The sequence below is a fragment of the Oncorhynchus mykiss genome, chromosome 30 (genome assembly GCF_057628025.1).
Source record: "Oncorhynchus mykiss isolate SJ-2025 chromosome 30, ASM5762802v1, whole genome shotgun sequence".
NCBI lineage: Eukaryota > Metazoa > Chordata > Actinopteri > Salmoniformes > Salmonidae > Oncorhynchus > Oncorhynchus mykiss.
This window is the reverse complement of record NC_143051.1, coordinates 17435862-17459967: the sequence shown is the minus strand read 5'-3', so window position 1 is coordinate 17459967 and position 24106 is coordinate 17435862. Positions and strand designations below refer to the sequence as shown.

The 24106-nt window shown below is 42.4% G+C and overlaps 1 protein-coding gene across 1 annotated transcript; it reads right to left on the bottom strand.

Moving 5' to 3' along the window:
- Window positions 1-8695: 8695 nt before the first annotated feature.
- clcc1 (chloride channel CLIC-like 1) lies at window positions 8696-23576 on the bottom strand. The gene is made up of 9 exons (XM_021559992.3): window positions 22863-23576; window positions 22559-22666; window positions 22314-22424; window positions 21893-22117; window positions 17808-17948; window positions 17134-17233; window positions 16724-16821; window positions 16139-16285; window positions 8696-15937 (listed from the first exon to the last, which is right to left on the bottom strand). The coding sequence occupies exons 1-9, from the start codon at window positions 23031-23033 to the stop codon at window positions 15167-15169; spliced, it is 1872 nt and encodes a 623-aa protein (XP_021415667.3). The 5' UTR covers window positions 23034-23576; the 3' UTR covers window positions 8696-15166.
- Window positions 23577-24106: the final 530 nt, after the last annotated feature.

The following is a 24106-nucleotide window of genomic DNA, read 5'->3' as shown; positions in this document are numbered from 1 at the left end:
AGATCAAGTGTACTGTTCAATTCAAGGGGCTTTATTGGCATGTGAAACATGTGTTAACACTGCCAAAGCAAGTGAGGTAGATAATATACAAAAGTGAAATAAACAATACAAATGAACAGTAAACATTACACTCATAGAAGTTCCAAAAGAATAAAGACATTACAAATGTCATATTATGTATATATACAGTGTTGTAACGATGTACAAAAGGGAAAATAAATAAACATAAATATGGGTTGTATTTACAATGGTGTTTGTTTTTTACTGGTTGACCTTTTTCTTGTGGCAACAGGTCACTAATATTGCTGCTGTGATGGCACACTGTGGTATTTCACCCAGTAGATATGGGAGTTTAGCAAAATTGGGTTTGTTTTCAAATTCTTTGTGGATCTGTGTAATCTGAGGGCAATGTGTCCCTAATATGGTCATACATTTGGCAACGAGGTTAGGAAGTGCAGCTCAGTTTCCACCTCAATTTGTGGGCCCATGTGCACATAGCCTGTCTTCTCTTGAGAGCCATGTCTGCCTACGGCGGCCTTTCTCAATAGCAATTAATGGTAATTATCTTTTTGTTTCCTCATGATTTGGTTGGGTCTAATTGTGTTGCTGTCCTGGGACTCTGTGGGTTGTGTTTGTGAGCAGAGCCCAGGGATCTGCCTACGGCGGCCTTTCTCAATAGCAATTAATGGTAATTATCTTTTTGTTTCAGAGCCCCGGGACCAGCTTGCTTAGGGGACTCTTCTCCAGGCTCATCTCTCTGTAGGTGATGGCTTTGTTATGGAAGGTTTGGGAATCGCTTCCTTTTAGGTGGTTGTAGAATTTAACAGCTCTTTTCTGGATTTTGATAATTAGCGGATATCAGCCTAATTCTGCTCTGCATGCATTATTTGGTGTTGTACACAGAGGACATTTTTCAGAATTCTGCATGCAGTCTCAATTTGCTGTTTGTTCCATTTTGTGAATTCTTGGTTGGTGAGTGGACCCCAGACCTCACAACCATAAAGGGCAATGGGTTGTATAACTGATTCAAGTATTTTGAGACAGATCCTAATTGGTATGTTGAATTTTATGTTCCTTTTGATGGCATTGAATGCCCTTCTTGCCTTTTCTCTCAGCTTTGTGGAAGTTACCTGTGGCGCTGATGTTTAGGCCACGGTATGAATCGTTTTTTGTGTGCTCTAGGGCAACGGTGTCTAGGTGGAATTTGTGGTCCTGGCAACTGGACCTTTTTTGGAACACCATTATTTTGGTCTTACTAAGATTTAATGTCATGGCCCAGGTCTGGCAGAATCTGTGCAGAATATCTAGGTGCTGCTGTAGGCCCTCCTTGGTTGAAGACAGAAGCACCAGATCATCAGCAAACAGTAGACATTTGACTTCAGATTCTAGCAGGGTGAGGCCGGATGCTGCAGACATTTCTAGTGCCCACGCCAATTTGTTGATATATGTTGACGAGGGTGGGGCTTAAGCTGCATCCCTGTCTCACCCCACAGCTCTGTGGGAAGAAATTTGTTTTTTTCCTATTTTAACCGCACACTTGTTTGTGTACATGTGTTTTATAATGTTGTATGTTTTGCCCCCAACACCAGTTTCCATCTATTTGTATAGCAGACCCTCATGCCAAATTGAGTCTAAGGCTTTTTTTAAATCAACAAAGCATGAGAACACTTTGGCTTTGTTTTAGTTTGTTTGTTTGTCAATTAGGGTGTGCAGGGTGAATACGTGGTCTGTCGTACGGTAATTTGGTAAAAAAGCCAATGTGACATTTGCTCAATACCTTGTTTTCCTTGAGGAAATGTATGAGTCTGCTGTTAATGATAATGCAGAGGATTTTTCCAAGGTTGCTGTTGACGCATATCCCACGGTAGTTATTGGGGTCAAATGTGTCTCCACTTTTGTGAATTGGGGTGATTATTCCTTGGTTCCAAATAATGGGGAAGATGCCAGAGCTAAAGATGACGTTTTAGTATCGCCAACTGGAATTTGTTGTCTGTATATTTGATCATTTCATTGAGGATACCATCAACACCACATGCCTTTTTGGGTTGGAGGGTTTTTATTTTGTCCTGTAGCTCATTCAAGGTACAGTGCCTTGCGAAAGTATTCGGACCCCTTGAACTTTGCGACCTTTTGCCACATTTCAGGCTTCAAACATAAAGATATAAAACTGTATTTTTTTGTGAAGAATCAACAACAAGTGGGACACAATCATGAAGTGGAACGACATTTATTGGATATTTCAAACTTTTTTAACAAATCAAAAACTGAAAAATTGGGCGTGCAAAATTATTAAGCCCCCTTAAGTTAATACTTTGTAGCGCCACCTTTTGCTGCGGTTACAGCTGTAAGTCGCTTGGGGTATGTCTCTCAGTTTTGCACATCGAGAGACTGACATTTTTTCCCATTCCTCCTTGCAAAACAGCTCGAGCTCAGTGAGGTTGGATGGAGAGCATTTGTGAACAGCAGTTTTCAGTTCTTTCCGCAGATTCTCGATTGGATTCAGGTCTGGACTTTGACTTGGCCATTCTAACACCTGGATATGTTTATTTTTGAACCATTCCATTGTAGATTTTGCTTTATGTTTTGGATCATTGTCTTGTTGGAAGACAAATCTCTGTCCCCAGTCTCAGGTCTTTTGCAGACTCCATCAGGTTTTCTTCCAGAATGGTCCTGTATTTGGCTCCATCCATCTTCCCATCAATTTTAACCATCTTCCCTGTCCCTGCTGAAGAAAAGCAGGCCCAAACCATGATGCTGCCACCACCATGTTTGACAGTGGGGATGGTGTGTTCAGTGTGATGAGCTGTGTTGCTTTTACGCCAAACATAACGTTTTGCATTGTTGCCATAAAGTTCAATTTTGGTTTCATCTGACCAGAGCACCTTCTTCCACATGTTTGGTGTGTCTCCCAGGTGGCTTGTGGCAAACTTTAAACAACACTTTTTATGGATATCTTTAAGAAATGGCTTTCTTCTTGCCACTCTTCCATAAAGGCCAGATTTGTGCAATATATGACTGATTGTTGTCCTATGGACAGAGTCTCCCACCTCAGCTGTAGATCTCTGCAGTTCATCCAGAGTGATCATGGGCCTCTTGGCTGCATCTCTGATCAGTCTTCTCCTTGTATGAGCTGAAAGTTTAGAGGGACGGCCAGGTCTTGGTAGATTTGCAGTGGTCTGATTCTCCTTCCATTTCAATATTATCGCTTGCACAGTGCTCCTTGGAATGTTTAAAGCTTGGGAAATCTTTTTGTATCCAAATCCGGCTTTAAACTTCTTCACAACATTATCTCGGACCTGCCTGGTGTGTTCCTTGTTCTTCATGATGCTCTCTGCGCTTTTAACGGACCTCTGAGACTATCACAGTGCAGGTGCATTTATACGGAGACTTGATTACACACAGGTGGATTGTATTTATCATCATTAGTCATTTAGGTCAACATTGGATCATTCAGAGATCCTCACTGAACTTCTGGAGAGAGTTTGCTGCACTGAAAGTAAAGGGGCTGAATAATTTTGCACGCCCAATTTTTCAGTTTTTGATTTGTTAAAAAAGTTTGAAATATCCAATAAATGTCGTTCCACTTCATGATTGTGTCCCACTTGTTGTTGATTCTTCACAAAAAAATACAGTTTTATATCTTTATGTTTGAAGCCTGAAATGTGGCAAAAGGTTGCAAAGTTCAAGGGGGCCGAATACTTTCGCAAGGCACTGTAATTGGAGAATCCAGTGGGTTCTGGTAGTCTCTAATAGTTGACTCTAAGATTTTGTATTTGATCATGTATATGTTTTTGCTGTTTGTTCTTTGTTATAGAGCCAAAAACTCGAGTTTACCCATCTGCAGGAAGACGGTGGAGGAAAGGGAGAGCAGAGGGACACGACCCTCAGTCTGCGGCTCTCTCCCTCCACAGAGACTGAACCTCAGATGCAGGCACCATCAGGCCAGTAAAATAAAAAGCAAATTATTTAAATGCGTGCACACTTGGCTGTGCCTCACAAGTAATACAACAACAGATCTATTACCGGTGTGATCATATAGCCTACCTCAAATTTTGAAAATATATATTTTTAAATGGCCTGAACAACAATGCATTGGCATGGCAATTCAAGCAAACCCAATATGGGGTGATAGCGTATTGGGCTATAGCTTACTGCACACACCTCATTGCTACAGTACTGTTTTTAATTGGTTAATGTTGCATAGGCTTACATTTTTTAGGATCAGTTTAAAAAAAAAAAATCTTAGCGGTAGATCTCAACTTGCATTTTGACTCAGTGATCTTGACTCAGAAATTGTGATCAGTAGTCTACATGGCCACTGTTAACTGTAACTTAGGAGTGTACAGCCTCAGTAGACCTGAAATTTGCTCAGTGCCTAAAATGTTTTGAGGGAACATTGCCCATGACTGCCTCATGAACTAGTCCGGATGCTGCATTTTAAAATGTAGAAACCTCAATAATCATTGCTTTCGAAACATATGGCCCTTATCTTTCATCAGTAAGATAGAATCATTAAAATAAAAAAGATACACTTACTGTAGCAGTTTTGCACAGATCCATACAGCTATAGGTGCCTCCATCCAACGAAACTACACTTCCCGAGTTATGCTGACACACAGGTGTTTGGAACATGCTAGATAGGTAATTAGCACAGGTAGTCAACCTCGTTTTCCATAAACAAGCGCTGTAACATGGAGATATGGCAGTGTGGGAACACTAACCCTAGCCCTTGATCATGACTCTGTTCAATTACATTACACATGTCAGAACTGCCAAATTTTGAATATAGATTTCCTATCATGAATGTTGTCTAGATCACCATTATTATTTTGTTTTAAAGCACAATTCTACATATCACATTGCTTAGACCCATGACCCATGTTTAAAAATAACAGGTCAGGTGTATTCAGGATTCTTTTAAAGTTGAATAAACACTCAAATCTCTGGGTTTGAAGTTATTTTGAGACTATTTGGGCATTTAACTTTAGAGTATTCTAACTGGGGGGCATTGAATTAAATAGGTTTTTGGTTATAAAATGCTAATATTAATTGTTGGTGGCAGCATATTTTTTTTGTAGTTGTACAGTATAATTTAATGACTAAGACAAGTTCACCGAATTACATTTTCTACCAACATTTCATGTTAGGCTTATTGATTTGAGAGCTTCTGAAAGTCTTAACTCTTAATAGAAATGGAAACATTTATAACCATAGTTGAAACACCTTTCGTATCAAAAGTACAAAAATAACATTCTGCAGAAATATCAAATCAAAGTTTGTCACGTGCGCCGAATACAACAGACCTTACAGTGAAATGCTTACTTACAGGCTCTAACCAATAGTGCAAAAAAGGTATTAGGTGAACAATAGGTAAGTAAAGAAATAAAAAGACAGTGAAAAATAACAGTAGCAAGGCTACATACAGACACCGGTTAGTCAGGCTAATTAACATAGTACGTACATGTAGATATGGTTAAAGTGACTATGCACATATGATTGACAGAGAGTAGCAGTAGCATAAAAGAGGGGTTGGCGGGTGGTGGATGACGGGACACAATGCAGATAACCCGGTTAGCCAATGTGCGGGAGCACTGGTTGGTCTCCCCAATTGAGGTAGTATGTCCATGAATGTATAGTTAAAGTGACTATGCATATATGATAAACAGAGAGTAGCAGCAGCATAAGAGGGGTTGGGGGGTGGCACACAATGCTAATAGTCCGGGTAGCCATTTGATTACCTGTTCAGGAGTCTTATGGCTTGGGGGTAAAAACTGTTGAGAAGCCTTTTTGTCCTAGACTTGGCACTCTGGTACCGCTTGCCATGCTGTAGTAGAGAGAACAGTCTATAACTGGGGTGGCTGGGGTCTTTGACCATTTTTAGGGCCTTCCTCTGGTGTAGAGGTCCTGGATGGCAGGCAGCTTAGCCCCAGTCATGTACTGGGCCATACGCACTACCCTCTGTAGTGCCTTGCGGTCGGAGGCCAAGCAATTGCTGTACCAGGCAGTGATGCAACCAGTCAGGATGCTCTCGATGTTGCAGCTGTAGAAATTTTGTTTGAGGATCTCAGGTCCCATGCCAAATCTTTTTAGTTTCCCTGAAAGGGAATAGGCTTTGTCGTGCCATCTTCACAACTGTCTTGGTGTGTTTGGACCATTCTAGTTTGTTGGTCATGTGGACACCAAGGAACTTGAAGCTCTCAACCTGCTCTACTACAGCCCCGTTGATGAGAATGGGGGCGTGCTCGTTCCTCATTTTCCTGTAGTCCACAATCATCTCCTTAGTCTTGGTTATGTTGAGGGATAAGTTGTTATTCTGGCACCGCCCGGCCAGGTCTCTGACCTCCTCCCTATAGGCTGTCTCGTCATTGTCGGTGATCAGGCCTACCACTGTTGTGTCGTCTGCAAACTTAATGGTGTTGGAGTCGTGCCTGGCCATGCAGTTGTGGGTGAACAGGGAGTACAGGAGGGGACTGAGCACGCACCACTGGGGGACTCCAGTGTCGAGGATCAGCGTGGTAAATGTGTTTCTACCTACCCTCACCACCTGGGGGCGGGCCGTCAGGAAGTCCAGGATCCAGTTGCAGAGGGAGGTTCTTTAGTCCCAGGATTCTTAGCTTAGTGATGAGCTTTGAGGATACTATGGTGTTGAACGCTGAGCTGTAGTCAATGAATAGCATTCTCACATAAGTGTTCCTTTTGTCCATGTGGGAAAGGGCAGTATGGAATGCAATAGAGATTGCATCATCTGTGGATCTGTTTGGACGGTATGCAAATTGGAGCGGGTCTAGGTTTTCTGGGATAATGGTGTTGATGTGAGCCATTACCAGCCTTTCAAAGCACTTCATGGCTACGGAGTGCTATGGGTCTGTAGTCATTTAGGCAGGTTTCCTTTGTGTTCTTGGGCACAAGGACTATGGTGGTCTGCTTGAAACATGTTGGCATTACAGACTCAATCAGGGACATGTTGACAATGTCAGTGAAGACACCTGCCATTTTGTCAGCACATGCCTGGAGCACACGTCCTGGTAATTCGTCTGGCCCTGCAGCCTTGTATATGTTGACCTGTTTAAAGGTCTTACTAACGTCAGCTACGGAGAGTGTGATCACACAGACATCCGGAACAGCTGATGCTCTCATGCATGCCTCAGTGTTGCGTGCATAGAAGTGATTTAGCTCGTCTGGTATGCTCTTGTCACTAGGCAGCTCGCGGCTGTGCTTCCCTTTGTAGTCTGTAATAGTTTGCAAGCCCTGCCACATAAGACAAGCATCGGAGCCGGTGTAGTATGATTCAATCTTAGCCCTGTATTGACGCTTTGCCTGTTTGATGGTTTGTCGCAGGGCATAGCAGGATTTCTTGTAAGCTTCCGGGTTAGAGTCCCACACCTTGAAAACGGCAGCTATACCCTTTAGCTCAGTGCGAATGTTGCCTGTAATCCATGGCTTCTGGTTGGGGTATGTACGCACAGTCACTGTGGGGACGATGTCCTCGATGCACTTATTGATAAAGCCAGTGACAGATGTGGTGTACTCCTCAATGCACTGGAAGAATCCCGGAACATGTTCCAGTCTGTGATAGCAAAACAGCCCTGTAGTTTAGCATCTGCTTCATCTGACCACTTTTTATAGACTGAGTCACTGGTGCTTCCTGCTTTCATTTTTGCTTGTAAGCAGGAATCAGGAGGAAAGAGTTGTGGTCGGATTTACCAAATGGAGGGCGAGGGAGAGCTTTGTACGCGTCGCTGTGTGTGGAGTACAGTTGATCTATAATTTTTTTCCCTCTGTTTGCACATTTAACATGTTGATAGATATTTGGTAGAACTGATTTAAGTTTCCCTGCATTAAAGTATCCGGCCACTAGGAGCACCGCCTCTGGGTGAGTGGTTTCCTGTTTGCTTATTACCTTATACAGTTGACTGAGTGTTTTCTTAGTGGTGGTAAATAAACAGCCACGAAAAGTATAGCTGAAAACTCTCTCGGAAAGTAATGTGGCCTGCAATTTATCACAATACTTCAGGTGAGCAAAATCTAGAGAATATTCAACATCTGGTTAAAAAGATGATTGATTTGTCTGGCGAGAGGATGTTTATTATCAGAGCAGAATGAAGTAACAATATAGCAGATTAATGTTGAAATGTGAGTCACTGGAACCGCTGCTTGCGGACTACATGCAGGCATCAGGTATCCAATGTCGGATTCAGCCAGTTGATACTGTAGTGTACTGCATTGTGATTTGCCTAGTACCTCAACTCCTCCACAGAATTGAGTTCAGACTAGAGTTAATCAAATACAATCACTGACTGGGTCTTCATCGCTGTTGCTCTAAGATTGCAACTCAGTGCAAATGCATGTGCCAATTGAATCTCAACAAGGAAACAGTCGGTAATTGTATATGATTAACGTTTTATAAAAGAGTATGGATTTCAGCAAACAAAGACATTAAATGTGAAGACATATCAAATCAGTTCTCTAGGTTTAATTATGTAAACATTCATTAACTAGGAAGTCAGGGCACCATGGAAAATGTTGAGATTAAAGTTATAATTTCCCCAATAGAACTCTTCAGATATTTCAATATCTGATCAAATAGTCTTCTATTAATGAATTTATTATTACCTCATCAGTTCTCATTACAGAATGTCGCAAACTCTTGGATATCTGCACAAACCATAGTTTCCAAAATGAATCAGCAATATACAAATTGTTTAAATTATTTTTCACCAAATAAATCACACAGAATAAGATAAAACAAACAGTAGATATTGGTTACTAACAGTGATAGAAAAGTCCTTAGTGGGGCAAGCAGATATGACGGCTTGGTAGACAAAGGAAAGGGGTGTGGACTGCGAGAGCGGGAAAGACAAAATGGATTCACTACACACAGTGGATAATTATAATTATGGAAATGCTAATCCTTCGCACATTTAAGGCCACTCATTCAAGAATAATTGCTATGTATATATTTATGCCCGTATGACATTGTCTTCTCTGTTGGAATACTCAATCGTCCTGTAGAGTTCATCAAAGTGTCTGGTTAACTTTCCCAAAAGTCACGCCTTTCGTGGTTGTAGGTGGTTAGAATGGATACTTCAGAGTACCATTCGGAAATGTTCTTATAGGGTCGATGTTTCGGCGGTTGTCGGTATTATAGAATTGTAGCCATTCCAACGTTGGGACTCTGTCCCGGCGTTCTCTAACTTCTTAACCATTCGAGACGTCCGGCTTAAGGTGGGTCTCTTTGGCATGAAATGTACATTTCATCACGGGTGGTTTTATACTCTGGAGTAGAAAAGGGCAGTTCCATGACGACGACGTAATGTCTATGCGCGCGTACCAAATGAAACGCACTCAACATGACTGTCCACAGACCTTTCCCACATTCTCAAAAGTAGAAATATTGTTTAGTTCTCCCATTTTGGGATTAGGAGTTTTAAACTAAGAAGCTCTTTTCTGGTAGACTTTCTCCCTCAATACTGCATGGCAGTTTCTACCATGTGTCTTACCTGTCGTAAAGCCATAATACTGGAGAGAGAGGGGAGGGGGGGGGCTATGATCCTCCCTCCAGGGCACATCATGACAACAGGCACGCAACATGAGCACACAGTTTAAGAATTTACATTTTGGAGTATCGATGCATAGCGAATCAGAGGTTATTTTCAAATACTCTAGGCTGGCAATACCGTAATCTTGGTTTTCATCAGAGCAGAGAATCTTGTTTCTCATGGTCAGAGTCCTCATGTTCTGAGAGTCTTTAGGTGCCTTCTGGCAAACTCCAAGCGGGCTGTCCTGTGCCTTTTATTCAGAAGTGGCTTCCGTCTGGCCACTCTACCATAAAGGCCTGGTTGGTGGAGTGCTGCAGAGATGGTTGTCCTTCTGGAAGGTTCTCCCATCTCCACAGAGGAACTCTAGCGCTATGTCAGAGTGACCATTGAGTTCTTGGTCACGTCCCTGACCAAGGCCCTTCTCCCCCGATGGTTCAGTTTCTCTGTGGAGTCAGCAGTCTCTCACAACTCAATCGCTGGTTGAAAACTGTTTTCTGCCCCTCCCAAAAGATAGAATTTGTAGATAATTGGCCCTCTTTCTGGGACTCACCCACAAACAGGACCAAGCCTGAGCTGCTGAGGAGTGACGGACTCCATCCTAGCTGGAGGGGTGCTCTCATCTTATCTACCAACATAGACAGGGCTCTAACTCCTCTAGCTCCACAATGAAATAGGGTGCAGGCCAGGCAGCAGGCTGTTAGCCAGCCTGCCAGCATAGTGGAGTCTGCCACGAGCACAGTCAGTGTAGTCAGCTCAGCTATCACCATTGAGACCGTGTCTGTGCCTCGACCTAGGTTGGGCAAAACTAAACATGGCGGTGTTCGCCTTAGCAATCTCACTAGGATAAAGACCACCTCCATTCCTGTCATTATTGAAAGAGATCATGATACCTCACATCTCAAAATAGGGCTACTTAATGTTAGATCCCTTACTTCAAAGGCAATTATAGTCAATGAACTAATCACTGATCATAATCTTGATGTGATTGGCCTGACTGAAACATGGCTTAAGCCTGATGAATTTACTGTGTTAAATGAGGCCTCACCTCCTGGCTACACTAGTGACCATATCCCCCGTGCATCCCACAAAGGCGGAGGTGTTGCTAACATTTACGATAGCAAATTTCAATTTACAAAAACAAAAATGACGTTTTCGTCTTTTGAGCTTCTAGTCATGAAATCTATGCAGCCTACTCAATCACTTTTTATAGCTACTGTTTACAGGCCTCCTGGGCCATATACAGCGTTCCTCACTGAGTTCCCTGAATTCCTATTGGACCTTGTAGTCATAAGATAATATTAATAATATTATAATATTAATAATATTATAATATTCTAATCTTTGGTGACTTTAATATTCACATGGAAAAGTCCACAGACCCACTCCAAAAGGCTTTCGGAGCCATCATCGACTCAGTGGGTTTTGTCCAACATGTCTCTGGACCCACTCACTGTCACAGTCATACGCTGGACCTAGTTTTGTCCCATGGAATAAATGTTGTGGATCTTAATGTTTTTCCTCATAATCCTGGACTATCGGACCACCATTTTATTACATTTGCAATTGCAACAAATAATCTGCTCAGACCCCAACCAAGGAACATCAAAAGTCGTGCTATAAATTCACAGACAACACAAAGATTCCTTGATGAACTTCCAGATTCAATCTGTCTACCCAAGGACGCCAGAGGACAAAAATCAGTTAACCACCTAACTGAGGAACTCAATTTAACCTTGCGCAATACCCTAGATGCAGTTGCACTCCTAAAAACTAAAAACATTTCTCATAAGAAACTAGCTCCCTGGTACACAGAAAATACCCGAGCTCTGAAGCAAGCTTCCAGAAAATTGGAACGGAAATGGCGCCCCACCAAACTGGAAGTCTTCCGACTAGTTTGGAAAGACAGTACCGTGCAGTATCAAAGAGCCCTTACTGCTGCTCGATCATCCTATTTTTCTAACTTAATTGAGGAAAATAAGAACAATCCGAAATACGTTTTTTATACTGTCGCAAAGTTAACTAAAAAGCAGCATTCACCAAGAGAGGATGACTTTCACTTTAGCAGTGATAAATTCATGAACTTCTTTGAGGAAAATATGATGATTATTAGAAAGCAAATTACGGACTCCTCTTTAAATCTGCGTATTCCTTCAAAGCTCAGTTGTCCTGAGTCTGCACAACTCTGCCAGGACCTAGGATCAAGAGAGACGCTCAAGTGTTTTAGTACTATATCTCTTGACACAATGATGAAAATAATCATGGCCTCTAAACCTTCAAGCTGCATACTGGACCCTATTCCAACTAAACTACTGAAAGAGCTGCTTCCTGTGCTTGGCCCTCCTATGTTGAACATAATAAATGGCTCTCTATCCACTGGATGTGTACCAAACTCACTAAAAGTGGCAGTAATAAAGCCTCTCTTGAAAAAGCCAAACCTTGACCCAGAAAATATAAAAAAATATGGGCCTATATCAAATCTTCCATTCCTCTCAAACATTTTAGAAAAGGCTGTTGAAACTCACTGCCTTCCTGAAGACAAACAATGTATACGAAATGCTTCAGTCTGGTTTTAGACCCCATCATAGCACTGAGACGGCACTTGTGAAGGTGGTAAATTACATTTTAATGGCATCGGACCGAGGCTCTGCATCTGTCCTCGTGCTCCTAGACCTTAGTGCTGCTTTTGATACCATCGATCACCACATTCTTTTGGAGAGATTGGAAACCCAAATTGGTCTACACGGACAAGTTCTGGCCTGGTTTAGATCTTATCTGTCGGAAAGATATCAGTTTGTCTCTGTGAATGGTTTGTCCTCTGACAAATCAACTGTAAATTTCGGTGTTCCTCAAGGTTCCGTTTTAGGACCACTATTGTTTTCACTATATATTTTACCTCTTGGGGATGTTATTCGAAAACATAATGTTAACTTTCACTGCTATGCGGTTGACACACAGCTGTACATTTCAATGAAATATGGTGAAGCCCCAAAATTGCCCTTGCTAGAAGCATGTGTTTCAGACATAAGGAAGTGGATGGCTGCAAACGTTCTACTTTTAAACTCGGACAAAACAGAGATGCTTGTTCTAGGTCCCAAGAAACAAAGATCTTCTGTTGAATCTGACAATTAATCTTAATGGTTGTACAGTCGTCTCAAATAAAACTGAAGGACCTCAGCGTTACTTTGGACCCTGATCTCTCTTTTGAAGAACATATCAAGACCATTTCAAGGACAGTTTTTTTCCATCTACGTAACATTGCAAAAATCCGAAACTTTCTGTCCAAAAATGATGCAGAAAAATTAATCCATGCTTTTGTCACTTCTAGGTTAGACTACTGCAATGCTCTACTTTCTGGCTACCCGGATAAAGCACTAAATAAACTTCAGTTAGTGCTAAATACGGCTGCTAGAATCCTGACTAGAACGAAAAAATTTGATCATATTACTCCAGTGCTAGCCTCTCTACACTGGCTTCCTGTCAAAGCAAGGGCTGATTTCAAGGTTTTACTGCTAACCTACAAAGCATTACATGGGCTTGCTCCTACCTATCTCTCTGATTTGGTCCTGCCGTACATACCTACACGTACGCTACGGTCACAAGACGCAGGCCTCCTAATTGTCCCTAGAATTTCTAAGCAAACAGCTGGAGGCAGAGCTCAATTTTTATGGAACGGTCTGCCTACCCATGTCAGAGACGCAAACTCGGTCTCAACCTTTAAGTCTTTACTGAAGACTCATCTCTTCATCTCATCTCATATGATTGAGTGTAGTCTGGCCCAGGAGTGGGAAGGTGAACGGAAAGGCTCTGGAGCAACGAACCGCCCTTGCCGTCTCTGCCTGGCCGGTTCCCCTCTTTCCACTGAGATTCTCTGCCTCTAACCCTATTACAGGGGCTGAGTCACTGGCTTACTGGGGCTCTCTCATGCCGTCCCTGGAAGGGGTGCGTCACCTGAGTGGGTTGATTCACTGATGTGGTCATCCTGTCTGGGTTGGTGCCCCCCCCTTGGGTTGTGCCGTGGCGGAGGTCTTTGTGGGCTATACTCAGCCTTGTCTCAGGATGGTAAGTTGGTGGTTGAAAATATCCCTCTAGTGGTGTGGGGGCTATGCTTTGGCAAAGTGGGTGGGGTTATATCCTTCCTGTTTGGCCCTGTCCGGGGGTGTCCTCGGATGGGGCCACAGTGTCTCCTGACCCCTCCTGTCTCAGCCTCCAGTATTTATGCTGCAGTAGTTTATGTGTCGGGGGGCTAGGGTCAGTTTGTTATATCTGGAGTACTTCTCCTGTCCTATTCGGTGTCCTGTGTGAATCTAAGTGTGCGTTCTCTAATTCTCTCCTCTTTCTTTCTCTCTCTCGGAGGACCTGAGCCCTAGGGCCATGCCCCAGGACTACCTGACATGATGACTCCTTGCTGTCCCCAGTCCACCTGGCCGTGCTGCTGCTCCAGTTTCAACTGTTCTGCCTTATTATTATTCGACCATGCTGGTCATTTATGAACATTTGAACATCTTGGCCATGTTCTGTTATAATCGCCACCCGGCACAGCCAGAAGAGGACTGGCCACCCCACATAGCCTGGTTCCTCTCTAGGTTTCTTCCTAGGTTTTGGCCTTTCTATGGAGTTTTTCCTAGCCACCGTGCTTCTACACCAGCATTGCTTGCTGTTTGGGGTTTTAGGCTGGGTTTCTGTACAGCACTTTGAGATATCAGCTGATGTATGAAGGGCTATATAAATACATTTGATTTGATGCTGCAGACATTTTTTGGTACCTTTCCCCAGATCTGTGCCTCGACACAATCCTGTCTCAGGGCTTTACGAACAATTCCTTCAACCTCATGGCTTGGTTTTCAAATGCACTATCAACTGTGGGACCTTATATAGACAGGTGTGCCTTTCAAAATCATGTCCAATCAATTGAATTTACAACAGGTGGACTCTGATCAAGTTGAAACATCTCAAGGATGCACCTGAGCTTAATGTTGAGTATTATAGCAAAGCATCTGAATACTTGTTTACATAAGTTATTTCAGCTTTGTCACTATGGGGTATTGGTGTAGCTTGAGGAAAACAATGAATTCATTACGTTACAGGCTGTAATGTAACAGTGTGGGAAAAAAGGAAAGGGATTTGAATACTTTACAAATGCACTGTAGTTAACTAGCCAGGCTACAAGATATGTGTTGAATTGGCTATCTAGTTAGTCTTGTCTTTATTTTACAGGCTAGGCCTACATGCTGCATCATTTCAGAAGATAAGGAGAGTTGCCACAAAACAGTGACAGGATTATTGCACAACACACATACGTCATTCATAAACATGGGTGTTATGTGTTGACAGTACATGCACATTGACCAGGCACACAAACAAAAGCAAGAAAAATGTGAAAGAGACAGCAAAAAGAAAATTAGGATAACAAATGTAAAAACACTGAATTAGCTGATTTAAGAGAAGGTACTATTTACCAATTTATGTAGAATCTGAATCATCCAATGTAAAATGCTGTCGTAGGCATTTTAACATACAAGGACAGGGGGCTTACTGACTGTACCCAGAAACAGTTTCCAATATCCATTAGCATACCACTTAGGCTTCATTCTAAGTATTGGCCTAACAGACCTGCTACACTGGATGTGCTACTTAAGCTGAGCAGCGACTGACACGCTCTCATTGTTGTCAATGAAACCTGCTACACTGGCTGCGTTAGCAGGGTGGGTCTGAAGCGTACGATTACTCTCTGGTTCGTGTTTCAAGAATTTGTCATGTTGCTTGTGCCCGAGACCACTTGCTGGAGTGGCATGCACTGGGCTGGCGCGACCTCCAGTATACTCAGCCTGGTGCTCAGCCATGCTATCAGCTGCCCCTTTAGAGTCAGATGCCACATCCTCATCTGGTTTGGCTTTAGCTTTCACTGGAGAGGGTTTAACTTCTTGCGAGTCATTGCCTTCTGTTGTGGATCCAACTTCAACTGGTTCTTCTTGCATATCTGCCTGGATGTTGGTATTACCCTCTACCGTTAGCGGGTTGGTATCCGCTGCATCAGTGAAATCGTCCCAACACTCTGAGATAATCTTGTCCTCGCTGTACCGCCAGTCGGTGTTCCTCAGGGTCTCCACGTACCTCCTGGTCGGTTCCTTTTGCGCCCTGGGGGGGGGGCTCCTCTGGCCGACATAGGTCCTGTCCTGAGCCCCCTGGTTGGCTGCTGGTCCTAGTCGGCGTTTAAGCGGGAGAGGGGAGTATTGAGGGGCGTCCCCCCCTGCCTGTGGGTTGTGGTCTGTCCCTCTCAGACGGGCCTCAGGCATGGGCTGATCCAAGGCGGGGGGAGAGGGATCCCTGGGCCCACCGACACGCAGCGGTCTGGTGATGCCATGCTGGATAGCGGCCTGAGCGCTGCCATACATGAAGACCTGAGGAAAACATTTACTGCTTCAGGGACAGGCAGGAACCAGTTAGTATGACTGCTGGGTGAGTCAGGATCAATTCAATTTCAGCACAGGAAGTAAATAGAAATACTCGTTCAAGAATTTACCACCAATTCACTTCCTGATTTGACAGAATTGACCCCAGACCTTGTGACAGTGTTTCTTTGTGTGTGCGCGTGTCCTTACCAGGATGGAGAGCACGATGGTGATGAGCACAGGGATCTGCAAGGTGACAGGTAGGTCCTTGAGGAGGGCTCGTAGGAACTCGCTGATCCCCTGACCAATGTGCTTCAGAGGCTCCGTGAAGAAGGTGGTGATGGTCATAGTGATAGCCTTCAGAGACAGAGAGATAATGCATTATCACACTGCATTCTACAGGTCCAGGAAATGGGCTAAAAGTTAGTTTAGTTGTCAACGGGGTTGGGGTCAATTCCATTTGTAGTTCAAGTTAATAAAACCCACATTGCAGTCAGACACCGAATTAGATTGATATTGTATTGTTAAATAGACAAAGTTTTAATAAGTGAAAATGGCAATATTTACATTTGAGGATACTCAAATGGTTGTTAATGGAGTGACAAGAGTAAGGTATGGGTGACTATCTCACAGTCCTGGCATGTTGAATAGGTTAGCCGTCAACAGGGTTAGGTCAATTCTATTTCAATGCAGTCATTTCTGGAAGTAGACTGAAAACTTGAAGTGGAATGTCAGTTTACTTCCTGAATTGGCTAAATGGAAATGGACTTTCCCAGGTCGCCAAAAATAGGTTACCTTAGTTGGTGGTACGAGAAGGATGGGGTTGACCATGAGGACTTCGTAGTACATCTTACAGGGATCGTCTTGGAGAGTCATGGCACCTCTGTACCAATCTGTGGTACAGGCAGTACACTACAGTAGGCTTCACGACAACAAACCGATGTGCAGTAAACTTAATGCAACAAAATTGTCAAAATGTATAAGACCATGTGTATTAGGCTATTTTCTTAAAAACGGCATTCTATTATTTGCCAGAAACGAGTGAGAAGTAATGTGTACTTTATTGTATAGTCATGCACCAATGATTACGAAAGCATGATGCATTCAATAAAATGTAGCTTCACTTATATTTCTGAGATGATGCAAATCTGATCCCCCTGTGTAAAGATGTGATGCCATGCTCACGTGTTATTTTTACATCTCACCCTTCAAATTATCCCACCAGTCAATTTTCTTCCTCCCAGTGCATTTTGCGTCGACGCCCTCCATCTTCACCATTTTGTTTTGGTGCTCGGCAAACGCAATCTGACAGGTCGAGAAAATCCAATAACATATGGTGGATTAACATTGTGTCATTCGTGTGCTGGAGGCTGGTCTAGCAGTAGTGCCGCCACCACCAGGACCACACACACAGTTAAAACCCCAGTACTACGACTGCTTTAACCCCTCATCTCCCAATCACAACTAACCAGTCACAGTCGAGCTCTCCTGGCAAGAAATGTGGTTTTTCTCAAGATATTCCTTGGTAGTGTTCCTTAATTCAGTTGACTGAGTTTTGAAGAATAGAGACGGCATTTGGAAATAATTGTGCTATAACCCCCCCCCCCCAAAAAAAACAACATTATTTGCAGAGACCTGAAAGAATATTGTAGTGTTTAGCCTACACTTTTACCCTCAGAACATGAACCAATCCGGAGTCAGGAAAACCCTACACTGAAGGATGCCAGAATGGCCACTGGCAGTAAAGGAGCTTTGCACCTATTCTTTCAGATAATTACTTTAATTTACTACTGAACTTTAGTCACCAGACAGTAAGGGGTAATTAGCATGTGGAAATGCATGGAAGTGTGTGTGTGTGTGTGTGTGTGTGTTAATTTACCTTGTAGAGATAGAACCAATTCCAGACCAGACTGATGAGGAAGCAGATGGCAAAGATTCTCTTGAACTGGACAAACCAAGAGACTATAGACCACAGCTCGCTGCAGATGATGACCACTATGATTAAGACCCACACAGACACCTGGGAGAGAGATGCCCTTTAAATACAGTACCTTCAGAAAGTATTCACACCACTTCAACATTTTACTGTGTTACAGCCTGAATTCAAATAGATTCTCACCCATCTACACAATGACAAACTGAAAACATGTTTTTAGAAAAATGTTTGACTGAAAATTAAATATCTAATAGACATACCAGTCAAAAGTTGACACCTACTCATTCCAGGGTTTTTATTTGGTTTTACTATTTTCTACATTGTAGAATAGTCCAGACATCAATACAATGAAATAATCAATGGAATCATGTCGTAACCAAAAGTGTTATCAAAATATATTTAACATATATTCAATGTAGCCACTCGTTGCCTTGATGACAGCTTTGCATTCTCTCAGCAAGCTTCATGAGGTAGTCACCCTGAAAGCATTTCAATTAACAGGTGTGCCTTGGTAAAAGTTAATTTGTGGAATTTCTTTCCTTCTTAATGCGTTTGAGACAAGGTAGGGGTGGTATACAGAAGACAGCCCTATCTGGTAAAAGAACAAAGTCCATATTATGGAAATAACAGCTCAAATAAGCAAAGAGAAACAACAGTCCATCATTATGACATGAAGGTCAGTCAATGGCTTTCAATTTCAAGAACTTTGAAAGTGCCGTCTCAAAAACCATCAAGCGCTATGATGAAACTGGCTCTCATTAGGACCTCCACTGGAAAGGAAGACCCACAGTTACCTCTGCTGCATAAGATAAGTACATTAGAGAGTTACCAGCCTCAGAAATTGCAGCCCAAATAAATGCTTCAGAGTTCAAGTAACACACATCTCGACATCAACTGTTCAGAGACTGTGAATCTTGACTTCATGGTCAAATTGCTGCAAAGAAACCACTAAAGGGCACCAATAAGAAGAGACTTGCTTGGGCCAAGAAACACAGGCAATGGACATTTGGTCTGATGAGTCCAAATTTGAGATTTTTGGTTCCAACTGCCGTGTCTTTGTGAGACGCCCAATCGGTGAACTGATGATCTCTGCATGTGTGGTTCCCAGAGTGGAGCATAGAGGTGGTGTGATGGTGACACGGTCTGTAATTTATTTAGAATTTAACCAGCATGGCTACCACAGCTAGCCTAGTGGTTAGAGCGTTGGGCCAGTAACTCAAAGGTTGCTGGATTAAATCAGTTGACATGGTAAAAATCTGTCGTTCTCCACCAGGCGCCGAAGACGTGGATGTCGATTAAGGCAGCCCCCCACACCTCTCTGATTCAAAGGGGTTGGGTTAAATGCGGAAGACACATTTCAGTTGTAGGCATTCAGTTGTCCAACTGACTAGGTATCCCATTCTTGAGCAATACGCCATCCCATCTGGTTTGTGCTTAGTGGGACTATCATTTGTTTTTTTTGTTGTTGAATTTTACCCCTTTTTCTCCCCAATTTCGAGGTATCCAATTGTTGTAGTACCAACTATCTTGTCTCATCGCTACAACTCCCGTACGGGCTCGGGAGAGACGAAGGTTGAAAGTCATGCCTCCTCCGATACACAAACAAACCAAGCCGCACTGCTTCTTAACACAGCACGCATCCAACCCGGAAGCCAGCCGCACCAATGCGCCGGAGGAAACACTGTGCACCTGGCCCCCTTGGCTAGCGCACACTGCGCCCAGCCCGCCACAGGAGTCGCTGGTGATGGAGAGAGTGATGGAGTGCTGCATCAGATGACCTAGCATCCACAAATCACCCGACCTCAACCCAATTGAGATGGTTTGGGATGAATTCAACCGCAGAGTGAAGGAAAAGCAGCCAGCTCAGCATGTGGGAAGACTGTTGGAAAAACATTCCAGGTGAAACTGGTTTAGAGAATGCCAAGAGTGTGCAACGCTGCCAAGGCAAAGCGTGGCTATTTGAAGAATTTTAAATATATTTAGATTTATTTAACACTTTTTTGGTTACTACATGATTCCATGTGTTATTTCATAGGTTGATGTCTTCACTATTATTCTACAATGTAGAAAATAGTAAAAAATAAAGACCCCTGAATGAGTAGGTGTCCAAACTTGACTGGTACTGTAAGTATTCACAACCCTGAGACAATAAAGGTGTTGTTGTTTTTTAACACCTTTGGAAGCAATTACAGATTTCTGGGTAAGTCTAAGAGCTTTGCACACTTGGATTGTACATTACTTGCCCATTATTATTTTCAAATGTCTTCAAGCACCGTCAAATTGGTTTCCCATTTTCAAGTTATGCCATAGATTTTCAAGCAGATTTAAGTCAAACTGTAACTCGACCACTCAGGAACATTCAATGTCTTTCTTGGTAAGCAAGTCCAGTGTAGATTAGGCCTTGTGTTTTAGGTTATTGTCCTGCTGAAAGGTGAATTCATCTCCCAGTATCTGGTGGAAAGCAGACTGAACCAGCTTTTCCTCTTGGATTTTGCCCAGTCCTTAACAATTACAAGCATACCCATAACATGATGCAGCCAGCACTATGCTTGAAAATATGAAGAGTGGTACTCAGTAATGTGTTGTACAGTATTTGCCTCAAACATAACACTTTGTATTCAGTAGAAAAAGTTAATTGCTTTGCCACATTTTTTGCAGTTTTACTTTAGTGTCTTGTTGCAAACAGGATGCATGTTTTGGAATATTTTTATTCTGTACTGTCTTCCTTTTCACTCTGTCAGTTAGGTTAGTATTGTGGCATAACTACAATGTTGATCCATCCTCAGTTTCTCCCATCACAGCCATTAAACTCTGTTAAAGTCACCATTGGCCACAGTGAAATCACAGTGGTTTACTTCCTCACCGGCAACTGAGTTAAGGACGCCTGTATCTTTGTACTGACTGGGTGTATTGATACACCATCCAAAGTGTAATTAAAAACTTTACCATGCTGAATCTATCAGCACTTCACTCAGAGCGTGCAGCTCTCCAGGCAGTATGGGATATATGAGTCGTATTTCTTTGGGCAATTATCAGCTATGAAACAAAACACCAGAAATACACAGCCAATGTGTATGGTGAAATAGACAGACTTACCCGCCAATACTTTACTCTACCCGCATTTGCCAGGTATAAATTTTATGCCATGATTGCAAAACCTTGCTGGTGTTTGTGGTTGAATCTGTGTTTGAAATTCACTGCTCGACTGAGGGACCTTACATATAATTGTATGTGTGGGAAACAGAAGAGTTAGTAATTCAAAAATCATGTTAAACACCATTAATGCACACAGAATGAGTCCAACTTATGTGACTTAAGCACATTTTTACTCCTGAACATATTTAGGCTTGCCTCAAAGGGTTTGAATACTTAGACATATCAGGTTCTCATTTTTTATTCATTTGTAAAAATGTCTAAAAACATAATTCCACATTTGTCTTGAATTGAGTTTAAATTACTGCTCTGAATCGTAGTGGTTTATTTCTACTACTAATGATTAACACAAATGTGCCATTTAGCTTTATGCGCTTCTCAGTCAGTCATTGCGTACCAGAGTCAAATTGAGTAGATCAAGTAAAGACCTTTTGTTTGTGTATCCTGTTGCCTCCTAGCCTATCGTCTTCTCTTGTATGAACGTCAAAAGACATTTCCTCACGTTAAAACACGCTTTAATTTTATTTCATCCTCAATGCCTGTGTAGCCTACTTTACAAACAGTCTAATCAATTCATTTAGGACAGGGATGGGCAACTCAAGTCCTCTGGGACCTGATTGGTGTCACTTTTGCCCCAGCCCAAGCTATCACACCTTGCTCCAATAATGAACTAATCATGATCTTCAGTTTCGAATGCAATTGGTTTAAAACCAGCTTTGTTTGCCAGGGATGGGGGAAAATAATGACACCACTCTGGCCCTGAAACTGGAGTTGCCCATCCCTGCTTTAGGCAAACCACATAAAACGTGGTGTGTGCAGTTGTAAATCCATTTAGTTTTCAGCATCAAAACCCTAGCTCTGCTACGCATTCTCACCTTCATGACTGTGTCGATCTCCACACCAAAGGTGTCCTCAAAGTGCCATCTCCAGGCCTCGTAGTCATGTGGTTTGAGATCCACCAGGATCTGACTGAGGGCATTGTCCAGAGCCCCCGTTCTCCAGGTGTCCATTCCCTCCAGAAGCTTCCGGATCTCCGTCACCGCTTGCCGAGACAGTTTCACTTTGGCATCGTAGTGGATATCGTTCTTGACATCGGTGGGCTGGTGGAAGGAATAGGAAAGGAATAGCAAAACAAGCGTATATGCACTTAGCATAGAGAAAGCATACTACATTCCAAGGTGGTAACATACATTTAAAAAGGTGGATAATACACAGTGGGGAATTGTTTTACACAAAGAGAATAAGATGCATCGATTGTCAGCGTTCATATGAGTTGAGAGAATACCAAAAACGTACCAGGCCAACTTTTTCAATCTCCTTCAGAAGCTTGGTGAGGAATCGCTTGAACACTGGGTTGCTTGACGGCTGCTGTGCAACCTGTGTAATCTTCTTCTTGTACTCTTCAATCTTAAAAAAATAAAAATTAAAAAAAATGTTTAAAAAAAAAACAGAAAAGTGACTTTGTCACTGTTTAATGAATAAGCATTTGAGATGTTGTCCAAAATAATGTTTGATGTTGAAAATACGTTTCCAACACTAACCTCTCTTTGTAACCCTTCCACTTTGTTGTTGCACTCCCTTACTTCCATTTGATCCAAATCCTGGCTGTATTCCCTTCTTTTGGTGGGTACATTAGGGTAATTGTTCAGCTGTGAAGATTACTTTCATTTAGTTATCCAATAACATTAATATCACGAGACAAGACAGTGTGTGCTGTATTTTCACATTTCATGACTTTGTTTCATATAGTTGTTATAATATGAAAAAGGAAAAACACCAACAAAGCAATAGAATGATTAACTCATGTCACGGAAACATGCATTGCACAGCTGTTTTGTACTGTACCTCAGCAGGTTGAGCAGGCTTTCTCATGGTCTTTGAGCTTGCATCGTAGTTCAACATATCATGCGGATCAAGCCATTCGTCGTCGTCCATCTGCCCTTGAGCAACCAGCAATAGGCTGCATACAGCAACAGTGAAGATGTGCATCACGACCGCACTTGTTGACGTCTTCATGTTAAAATGTCTAACGTTAGCCAATGGAATAGCTAGCTAACCAACTACAGAGAACTCGGGGCTTTTACACCAGAAACAGACACCCTAAATAAATCCAACAGAGCAATAAACATCAATGACAACATAGCTGCATATTCTTCTGAGCTGGTGTAACTGACCAACAGTTACGTTAGCTAACGTTAGGCTAGCTAAACAGACTATACCTAGTTCCTGTAGCTAGCTGCTATCAAATCAACAACGGGAAAATTAAATAACAACTAGTTAACAGACTAGCATAGAATTTACCATAAATAATATACTATATGGATAATGTACTAAAAATAGGCTAGCAACTGACAATCCGTCCTATTTTCTAACACACAGGAATGCCAACTTTTGAAGACAGTTTGCGTGAGATTCTTCTTCGTGTTGCTTATTGCTGCCATTCGCAGGTCGGAGTGCGTATTGCACATTTTGCAACAACAAAAAAATGTGAAGGGAAAGAAATGTAATTGCGTCACCATCTAACCCTGCACCTATACACTATCCCCAGTGCTTGACTTGGACTGAAATAGGTGGCTGTACCCCTTTGTGGGTGCTGGTACTGTTTACATTTTTTATTTAAACGTTATTTTTATTTATTATATTTTAATAAAGGTGAAATAAAAAAAATAAAACAATTTAACTAGGCAAGTCAGTTATGAATAAATTATTGTTTACAATGACGGCCTACCTGGGAACAATGGGTTAACTGCCTTGTTCAGGGGCAGAACGACAGATTTTTACCTTGTCAGCTCTGGAATTCGATTTGGGAACCTTTTGGTTACGCTCTAACCACTAGGCTACCTGCCGCCCCACATTTAGGTGCAGGAGCTCCACAATACTTTTCAGTTAATATTGTAAAAAAGGAACAGGAGCTCAAAAAGCAAGTCACCCACTGACCGTCCCCAAAAACCCACCACCCACCCCACTACTTTGCCCCTAAACAATCCAAGACCTTCTTAAAAATGGAACCCTTTGTCTCAAAACTTCCTATAGATCTTCTGCACTAAAATGTCTCACACCCAAATATTTCTCTGCTGCTGCAACTACCA